Below are 11,114 nucleotides of genomic sequence, written 5' to 3'. Positions count from 1 at the left end.
TTCACTTTTACTGCCTACATTTGTGCCCGCACCTTTCCCCTTCCTTTCTCCTCCACACTTCTTTCAGCTCTTGTCCCTATTTCAAATGCAGAAATATACACACACACACACACGCATCACACACACACACACACACAACACACACACACACACACACACACACACAACCACACACACATCACACACATCACACACAACACACACACACACACACACACACACACACACACACACACACCACACACACACACACAACACACACACACACACACCACACACACACGCAGGCAAGCAGGCAGGCACGCAGGCAGGCAGGCAGACACACACACACACACACACACGCAGCACCACGCCACCACGCACGACCGCACGCCCGCAGCACCGGCACGCAGAGGGAACGCGAGGGAGAGCGGGCGCACGCACCCGCACGCAGGCAGGAGGCAGGCAGGCAGGCAAGGCAGGCAGGCAGGCAGACGCACGCACGCACACAGGCACACACACACACACACACAACACACACACACACACACACACACACCCACGACACACACACACACACGTCCCTATGGGCCCAGAGACGGAGAGAGAGGAGGGGAGCACAGTCGGCCCACAAGACCAGACCTCATAAAACTCCCTGTCACTTTGACTAATTTTGTGTAGCTCTTGTCTCACTATGCAAATTGCCCCCCCCCTCTCTTCCTCCCGATGCACCTATACCCCGACTCCCCCTGTCCTTCTTTCCACACCCCCCACCCTTCATATTCATGGGAAGAGGAGGGAGGGGGATAGGGTGGAAAAATAATGCAATAAATGTAATAGGTAATGCTCGCAGTGATCTACGGAGCAATCCATCTACAGTCAGAGGAAGAACAGAGGCTTTATCGAGCAGAGGATAACATGATGGCTCGATTTCTCATCCACTCTCTGCCACTGTCCCACCTCGAACGGAGGCCTGCTGGGCACCGGGACAAAGATGAAAATAGAAAGTCCAAGACTAGATTTGGACTAGGTCGAGCAGGGTGCGGCGGTATGGATCGCTTCAGTTGCTCTCTTCCACTCTCAGAGGACCGGGAGAGCCAATACCGGAATCACAGCGATAAATTAAAAGCCCCAAACCCGCCTCCAGGGGGAATCAATTGCCAGGTAATTATGGAGAGATTACAAAGACAAAAACGCAAACACAGAGACGTTCCCCTATGACGCTGCAGCATCACACCAGGGGAAACTGTGTTAGCTGGTGACAAGCAACATTTTTCTGCTCCCATTCCCAAACCGACCCGAAGTACATTTTCTTTAAATAGGAAGTCGGGCTCAGAGTTAAATATAGGCGGCATTTCACCAGCAGCCACCCTCTGTTGAGCTGTCAGCGCCCCTTCTCCCTCTTCCTCGCAATGAGGCAGACACAGCCTTCCTTCATGTGTTTTCCGAAGGGAGACAGGCAGTGTGTGATCACTCCAGCTTCAACCCGTCTCTTCCAACACACACTCCACCTCTCATGACTCGCTGGCCTCACAGGGAGGCTGCTGTGAACCCGCACACCAATTTGAGAGAAAGTCTCGTTCCCGCTGCGCTGGCCCTGTTTCTCTTCCACACCGAGACGAGGGGCAGGATGTCCTGACGTGTGAGCGATGGGTGATGGAAGAAGTAATTTGGGCTGGTACAGTACAGGCTGTGCAAGATCTAGGAGCTTGTTTGCCTCTGAGATTGACCTGCAGAGATGGTAGTACATCAAAAATGCTCTTGTTGTTTTTCTATTACCTGAATAATTCCAGTATAAAAAATCATTTTAAAGTTTTATTTTATAAAGGGATTTATCTCTCTGTTGGCATTTGAAATGTTCAATTGTCAGTGCTGGTGCAAAACAGGCTTGAAAAACCAATGTACCTCAAATAAAAACACTTAAACCAATTACAAGCATCACGATCGATGACACTTTAAAACACATATTGACAGAAATGTCAATTCCATTCAATAAAGCAGAAGATTCCCCTTGATTCCCTAAAGCTCCAAGGCACTGGTAATAATGACAGAGGTCAGGGCACTTATACTGGCTTTGTAATGGTCAAAGGTTAGGGTCTTAGCGTCCTTATATCTGCGTTTGGAACGAGGCTTCTCGATCTCAGCCATCGCCACCGGCTCTAAGTCGGCTCTCCAAGAAAGCCAGCCTGCGTTTAACATCTGTAATTGAGCTTAAAAGGCTGTAAATGGCATCAACAGCTCCAATGACTTCACTGACGGGGAAACGGCAGGAAAATAATGAGAGGCATGAAACAATGGGTGGCTGATCAAGAGAATGCTACCAGATGACTTGACAAGATGACAGCAAGAACAGATTAGCAATATTATTTTCTATAACGTTATTTTACTGTGAAAAGGTGTGAATAACAGAATACAATTACATACATGTGTTCAGTTAGCTTTAATAAGAAATCTTATGGAACTTTCTCAATATATTAAGATACTAGTCATGGCATGAGTCCTCACCAATCCCTGGGTCACAGTGGGCAAAAGCAGCATGTAGCATTGCATCCAACACAGGTTTTTGCAAGTGTAGTTCTGTACTCTATGTTTCAATGCATTTCAAATTGCAGCACAGCTTGATCTGCCGTGGTGAACAGCATGATATGTTGGAGCACACACATGGGAGAAACTGTTTTAGTTACTTTTGACAGTGGCATGTCAGGAAACAAGTTATTTGTTTTGGAAGTCGAAAAAGAACTTTTCTCTTGGGGGATGTCATGTACTGTAAACAGGATTATTTTGGGAAATTGTGAGTTTATGTGGGGCTCAAACAGGGTAATGCTCAATCACAGTTTTGGCAGAAGTGGCTTTGTTTGTTGCATGGAGATGTAGCCAACACTAGATGAGTCTAACTTTATGAATTTCCTCACTAGAACAAACTAAAGGCACCCAGAATGACAATGGGCCACTTGCAAAGTACACAATGCATTATCACAGATGCAAAACAATAAATAAAACTGTTAGTGTTATAAAATGTTACGCTTGTGTTTAAACTGACACAAGGTACTTGGACATGTTTATGTCCTGCCAGCGTCAGACGAGAACATTTTGAAAGCGGGTTAGTGGATCACATTAAACCGTAGGATAACAGAATGAGCTTTATGCGATGGAGGAACTTGCCAATGACATATAACATTTACTGCACATGTAACCTTCTTTGTGTTTAGCTCAGTGCACATTTGACCAAATATCTACCCAGAAGACATCAGAATTATCCAACTTAATAATACAATAAGTTCTTAATCACCCAAAACGTATTAAAGTATTTTTACATCATTATTTCTATTAATCATACTTGAGGATGACTCTAAAATAAAAAAGTTCTGATCTAGATATGATGAGAAGATGAGAAACAGCTAATAATTGACATGCAGCTAGAAAAGAAATAACGGTACTCAGATTTTAGAATTATGATCTTCCCACAGGTGGTATTTATTTTGTCCAATCAAACTTTTGAACACAAAACACTTGGGCTTAAAATCAGCTATTGCCAGTCGTCTAAAAATATAAAAGTAAAAGCTACAGCCAAAGTACAGCTACTTGTGTCAAAGTTCTTGGAGAACATTTTTCTGGCAAAGCATTTCCTCTTGCTTGCTTTGTGAGCAGTGGTTTTCACAGAACATGGTCAAAGGCCAGGGGTGTCTTTCTCTCTCTTTCTCTACACTGTTATCAATCAAACTGACCGAAAGAAAGATGGACTCAAATGCACACACAACATACGTACACTCTGAGACGAACACACACACACACACACACACACACAGACCTTTACTGGAAAATGTAAGCAAGTTCCTCTCTTCCACACGGTTGGCCTTCCACCCGCCAATGACTTTTATTCATCATTACAGAATGAAAAGTATAGATTTGCCTCTAGAGATTAGAGCAAAGAAAAATGAATGTATAGACATGAAGGAAATAGAGCATGAAGGAAGGGGAAATATGGACGGTGAAAGAAAGACAAAGACAGAAAAAAGGATGAGGAGAAAGAGAGATGGCCCTTCTAAGTGCAGCAGCACACAGGCACAGAGCTGTGAGTTCCCAGGCAAGACAGCATGAGCTGCCTATTTGTCAGCATTGATCAACCCATTAAGGGGCTGTGGTGGGAAGCATATTGGTTTTGGAGGCCAAAGGGGCAGAGAGACAAAGATAAAGCAAGACTGGGGGATGTTGAACTCCTTTCAGCTTCAGCAGCCACAGGGCTATAGGATAAAAAAACCTGTAGTGCTTCTCTCCAATGTATGCAGTTCATTGTGCGATGTCCAATGGGAAGGTTGTCATTTTTCTTACAACATCTGTTGAGGCAAGCTTCCTGCCGCTGCAATGCTAAAAGGAACTAGCTAGCTTCTCCCTTAGCGTGTAACTGTCCTCGTTCTTCATGTGTGTGTTTTTAAGTGTGTAGGCAAAGGGTGGGTGGTGGTGTGGGGGGGGCGGGGAGTGGGTCCTGGCCCTAGGGGAACGCAGGCTGCCTCTTCGCCCAGCCTCTGATGAATTCGTATAATTAACTCTGCCTTGATCTGTTGGCTAATCCTGCACTCAGTAATAAGGGATTAAAATGTCACCTAAGCCACCTGCTGTTATTGAGCCCCTAGACTTTTTGTGCATATATATGTGTGTGTGTGTGTGTGTGTGTGTGTGTGTGTGTGTGTGTGTGTGTGTGTGTGTGTGTGACATTGAGAGAGAGAGTGAGAGAAAGTGACGATATAAGTCAACTTCAATATTTCTGTGCAGTAGGCGTGTGTGTGTGTGCTGAAACATTTCCTCCGTTTGCACAAGAACGTGTACGTACTGTAGAGAACACTATAAAGTAGTTGAAAGAAGCAGACCTCTTAATTCCTGCCATTTGCATGTGAGCGCTCCTCACTTCCCCATAGTTTGGCATGGCGCTGAACTCCATAATTTGGCAGGAAGCTGGAGCAGACGTTTCAGCAGACTCGCTCTGAAAACTCATTGTCACAGTCACTAAAAAGGGACATGAAAGTGGGACATGCTGGAAGGTGGGAGTTAAGAAATCTTTTTTTTTTTTCCTACCCTCTCACTATGACCTCCTTGGACCAAGTGAAAGAAAAAAAAGAAGAAAGAAAGGAGTGCCGATTGGTTGGCTAACAGCCCACAGACCAGCGGCCAGCTTGCCTTGCTTTGCCTGCCTGCCGGCCACCTCCGCTCGGTTGCCTAGCAACCCCAAGTGTACTTTTGGGTCGTCTAATGACTCTCGTTGGTGCAGTGGCTCAGGGGCTACTAATGAAGCCTCCTGACCAATCGCTGCCGTTTAAGACCTGGAAGCCTACTGATCACTGGACAGGGATTTGGGGACCTCAGGCTACTCTGAACTTCTTATGCGAGACAAATTCTGCCCCGTCCTGAGACACACTCACACACACTTACAAAATGTACCAACTGACCTTAATTCTCTCACACGCATACTCACATACAGTATCAATGCTTCACCCTATCTGAACCTTAACTCAGATTCACTTTCTAACATAATTAGTGCAATATTGAACCAGCCAGAAATAGAACATCCCCCTGTCTGGCTGATTAAGGCCATACAAACTTTCTAATAATGATTAAGATAAGTGCCCCCCTTCAACCCTTCATTGAAACTGTAAACACAAACAAACATGACCCTATGTCAATTTCATTTTTAATAGCTTCATCAAGCCGGCTCTTTCCCCCTGAGAACGTAAGGAAAATGAGTTATGACAGACCACGTCGCTTTTGCATGTTAGTATATGCAAAGTCAAACACTATCAACCTCTTCCACCTTTGGACACGTCTGTTTGTACTGTATGTACGCATGTCTGTTTGTATTGGTGTGAATGTCTGTGTGTGCAGCTTCATTCGCTTGTCTTTGTGATACGTCCATCATCTCTTTTAGCTTTGTTCCAGGGTCACAGCTTTTTTCTAGACGCGTACATTACGTCCCCGGGGTGTCACCATGTATACGCGTGTCTGTACACGTCCAAAGTCTTAGGTCTATATTTGGCCCCGGTCAACTGCTGGCAAGTGCTGTGTTGCCTGGGGGCCCAACAGCCACTGTGCTGCCCGAGCTGACAGATCTGAGGGGGCAGGACCGTGTGCCATTCACTGGCGTTCACATGTTGGACCTGTCTGCATGGCCTAGTTAGAAAGATGGGCTTGCTGCTGACTGAAGACAGAAAACACCATGCCAGAAATAAAACAAAAAGCCAAATACGAAATGCGTGGGAAGCCTCAATAAGCAAAGGTCTTCGAGGGTGGCTCTTAACACCTACCTTTCCAAAAACGAAAGAGAGGATGTTATTGTTGTTTCAGTGAAGGCACTGGGTCGAGTGTTTTTTCCTGCTTTTATATTCAAACTCCAGGGAGTGAGAGTAAAAAGTAGGCTGTAGACATGGGAGCAAAGAGAGCCAGGGGAGTTTTTATTCACGCCATGCAGTTTTTAAAAAGGCTTTTTTATGTTAGCTTGGCAACGTTTGCTTTCACCTCACTATAAAATGGTTCTTCAAAGGTTGTTTATCGATTCCCTACTGTTAACCTTTCACAAGCTGTTTCACAGATTCGCTGTGCAGTCACTCTCAATCGCTTCCAGGAGGAGCAGGCTGGAGCAGGGAGGGGTTGGCTGTCCAGACCACTGGCGCGTTGGTCCGGAGTCGCAACAGGGCTTCTGGGTAGAGAGGAGGAAGGGATGGCGGCAGGGAGAGAGGGATCACTTAGGGTCAGGGATGAGCAGGATATAGCTGGTGACTGGGAGTCTGGAGCCAGGAGGGGACGAGCAAGGGCCAGCCAGAAAGGACCTCTCCCTGTGGGGCACGGAGTGGCTGATGTAATGGTATTAATCTCCAAGTGCCATCTGACACCCCGTGTGGCTCCGTCATTGAAAAGTGCTAATTCTGCTGAACTGTGAGGGGAATTCAGGCATCTCTAGAGGCAGTGCGCTGGATTAATTAAACACGTTGGCATGAAACACTGCGCAGATTTATCTCTTTTAAACCGTCGTCACTGTTTGATTTTTGCGTTCAGCTCACATAGCAGGACAAACTCAGGACATGCACGTCAGGAAAACCGCCACATTGCACTCGTTCTCTTTCCACTTCACATATTGCTCCTATCGTTTTCGTGCTAACCTGGGATTTCCCTTTCTCTTTCTTTTCTCTCTTTCTCCAGATGAACCGGCCCATCCAGGTGAAGCCAGCCGACAGCGAAGGACGAGGAGGTAATTAACCTTCTCCTGGTCTCCGTTGCACACACCCCTTAAAAAAACACACACACGCAAACACACAAATACACTGCACACTCTATCCTTAATATTCTGCTCTCACTTGAGACACACTGGGAGTAGTAGAGTAGTCCGTAATATAGGTCACTTGCTTCTATTGACTTCCCATCTGTGCCAGCAGAGGGGCTGTCTCAGGTTCACTGTCACTGGGAGCGGTTCAAAGACGAGACAGAGAAACATGGAGAGAAATACACGAGACAGAGAGAGGGAACAGAAAACAATGGGGAGTGGAGGATCTCCGTCCCATGAACACCGTAGAGATCTGCTCAAAGTTAAGAGACACTGAGATACAACCCAAACATACACAAAGAAGCACCTCAGAGCTACTTAGTGGAGAGAGACACTATCCGTTTGACTAAATGTACTTTATTAGTTACTATATGAAGACAACATGAGTCTTTCAAAGTGGGATATGTTATAATTAAGAGGTAAAGAATATGTTTGTGGTACACAATATTGTTTTTTTTGTCTAAAAGTAAGAGCCCAATTTATTGTCTATTATATACAGTTCCTGCATTACTGCTCTAAAATCCACACATAGTACATATACATCTGCCTATAGTACACCTATCTACCCGTTTGCCTCATTAATAGTTCTGTGACATAATTACACTGGAATTATATACCTGAATAAAAGTATCATTATAGTAGTATTGTATATATTTGGTTAAAGAGATCACAATATAGAAGTATGCACACATGCTACAGATTTACCTACTTTCTAAAAGTCTCAAACTAATAAATGCTTGTGCACATAATTGTATGTGTCGTTGGAAGTTATGACAGGAGTTGTTTAGTGTCTATGCTCTATATGGGATCAAATAACCTCATTGTGTCCCATAAGCATCCCAGAAACGAAGGAAACTAAGCAAGTAAACTAAACGGGTTTATGGCGCATTATTCAAGGGGAAGACAACAGTTTAAAGTTTACCTATCATGCAAAATGCACTTTTGTACGTCTTGTATACATGAATATGTGTCCCCGGTGTTCCAGGGAACTCACCAAGTGTCAGAAAACACAACCCTCTCTATTTTCCTCCATACCCAAATCTCTTAAAAAGGGGCTGCAACGGATCTGATACAGACTGATCCAGATTTGAACACTTCTATGACGTTAAAGAAGTGGCGCTACGGCTATTGGGCCAACTCCACCAATCAGGAGGAGACAGCCACGGACATTGCCGTTCGAAAGCGCTGGAGACGCTGTAGTACATATGCCAGGCCTGTAGGTGGTGCTGTTCTCACAGAATCAGCTCATGATGCAAAGACAGTGTTCAATTGAGCGGAATGAGGAATGGCTCAAATGCATGATCTGTTTGGTATTTTGAAAAATAAAAAGTATAAATATGCCTTATACTGTATAGGTATGGTCCTACAATATATTATTCAAATATAGCATGATAGGTCCACTTTAAGAATTGGAAAATCCCTGATCTAAAGATCGATTGATTTGGCATACTGTATTGGCAAGTTCAACTCTCTAATATGCTGATCTTTTTCAAAAAGTAACCCTGCACCAGCAAGCTGAATAACATTTAAATGTGCATTTGTGCTTTGACATTGCACCGATTCTCTTGCACAGCGTCATGACATGGTGATTGACTAGATCATTCTGAAGCCATTTGTGACTAACATCACAGAGGTTAATGCAGATTAAGCCTGTTAAAGATTTACATGGCTGGAATTGGATCTAATTGGACTGGTCTGTGTCTGCCCCGTGCTTGCATTTCAGAGTGGTGATTTAGACTGCCTAGGTCAGATTAGACTGAGCCACTCGGCTGATTTATGTGGTCAAGTGTGAATCAGATGGCCCATTTCTATTGCCACACACACACCCCCATGTAGATCTTATTTTTGTCATGGCGGCGCTTTAATTAACGGCCATCTAAAAACAGGCAAAGTGACCGACAAGGCCTGGGCGAGAGCCAATCGGCATTCTCACCAAGATAAATTGGATCCCTGGACTTAAGAGGGGAGGATGGATGGGGCCCAATATCAATTACTACCCTTTTTCCTGCAGGAAGAGAAGGGAGATGAACAGGCAGTGTGAATGAAATACAGAGAGCTCTTAGGCTGGCACAGCTCTGTCAGATGAACATTCTATATGGGGAGACAGGATAGGACACAGCACAGAATGAAATAAGACCAAGCAGACAGGCCCCAACAGAGATATTGAGCGTTAATGGCAACAGGAAGTCAGCACACAGGCCGGGGAAGTAAACCACAGTCGCGGCTGACAATGAAATGAGATTTACTATGAAGGCCTGTGGTTAAAGGAAAATAGACAGCCCTGCTAGGACTGACTAAAAGAGAGAAAGTGGAAAGAGATTCATCTGTGGAAGCCTTGGGAGCAGTCAGGTACACCAATCCCAGTGGGGCCTTTCGATTGTCAAACCCAGGGCTGCACCGGGACATTTGTACCTCTGGAAAGGAGTCACATTTATCACAACCAAGACATCAGCAATTATCTGTCATTGGATGTTGAGCTGAGGTCTCGATTACGTGCATGTGCCGGCATTAGGGCCCATTACTCCATCCGGGGAGTCCAGTGGCCCCTCTTTTGTTCACGGTGTCCCTGAGAGACATCCTCTCTCCCTGGGGATATCGGAGTGTCAGGAGGAGAAATAAAACCAGAGCTCAGAAAAGGACCGGGGGTGGCTCGGCGCTGCGCAATCCTGCCGCTCGGCTGCCATTGTGGATCACAGAGCTGATTCTCTGGCTGTCTAACACAGTGACTCATGTCTTATTTTATATTTTCCATGGATTATCAAGAAAGAATGGAGCGTGGGAGGCGAGCTTCACAGCCTTTAAATCTATTTCTGTTCCTTGAGTCAGCCGACCTCTTCCCCACAAAGTCCACATTTGTCTGATGCCTCTTAACAGCACTTTTCTTTGCTGCCCAATTCTATCAAAGAATGATTTCAACTTAGAGATTCTGAGAGGCAATCGAGGCATGGGTCTTCTGCTTGCTCTGTGGTCAGTGCAGGAACAGACACTCGTACTCTATAAGGCCCCTTAAAACTCAAGCTTCAATCCAAAAGGGAAATAAATGAGGGAAAGTTGTCTCTCTTCGTTTCTTATCGGTACGGCGGTGCAAAGGGAGAGATGAAGCGAGTGATAGTGAGAAAGATGGGGATTCAGTACAAGGCCCATGGAGGAATGCGAGAGAGTGAGGGAAAGAAGACAAAAAGGGCGAGAGGGGAAGAGACGACAGGATGAGAAAGTTAACGGAGGGTGATGGAGGCAGCTGAGTGAATCTCAGCAGTAAATCATCTCAGAGCCGCCCCATCCCTATCTCCTCCTCGCCTCGCCAGGAATCTTTTTCCCCCTGACCTTGTCTGCCGCTGTGTCTGTGAAGAAAAGATGGGGCCAGATTATCTATGATTGGAGATGGCCATTATCTAAACACAATCTTGGAGCCAGGTCCCACTCCTCTCTCCACTGCTGTGAGTCTGGAGACCACACTGATGAGAAGAGCGATGACGGGTCAGCCAGCAACACCCTCTTCTTTTATTAACTCTGATAAGACGGTTTCAACACTCTCCCGAAATGCCCGGCAACCTCCATCAACATCGACTTTTTCACAAAGTGCCACTCAAAGTGCATTCGTCTCTTTCTTTACCCTACTTGTTTATTAGCTCCCTGCACTTTTGTTTTATTGGATACTTATACAGTGCCAGGAGCATTGGAATCCCTTCATGTGCCGCCCTGTGTGAGGCTTTTTAATATCTCATCCATGCCTTTCTGTCTGTCTGAGGCGAGTCTTTGTGAATGGGTCGTGTTTGTCCTTGCCAACCTGCTGCTCTTCAGAAGGTTGACCCCAGTCGGGGCACTGAAG

At 45.5% G+C, this 11,114-nt stretch overlaps 1 protein-coding gene across 4 annotated transcripts in view; it reads left to right on the top strand.

The window, feature by feature from the left end:
* Positions 1–11,114, top strand: part of celf6 (CUGBP Elav-like family member 6) — a 162,687-nt gene that overhangs the window by 105,546 nt on the left and 46,027 nt on the right. For all 4 annotated transcript variants that reach the window (XM_010791352.1, XM_010791354.1, XM_010791353.1 and 1 more), the window contains exon 3: positions 7,165–7,213. In XM_010791352.1, coding sequence (XP_010789654.1) covers positions 7,165–7,213 — 49 coding nt within the window. The remainder of the gene's footprint in view (positions 1–7,164; positions 7,214–11,114) is intronic.

The sequence above is a fragment of the Notothenia coriiceps genome, unplaced genomic scaffold (genome assembly GCF_000735185.1).
Source record: "Notothenia coriiceps isolate Sejong01 unplaced genomic scaffold, NC01 NC01_scaffold00035440, whole genome shotgun sequence".
NCBI lineage: Eukaryota > Metazoa > Chordata > Actinopteri > Perciformes > Nototheniidae > Notothenia > Notothenia coriiceps.
The sequence above is the reverse complement of the archived record's forward strand: the minus strand, read 5'-3'. Positions and strand labels throughout refer to the sequence as shown.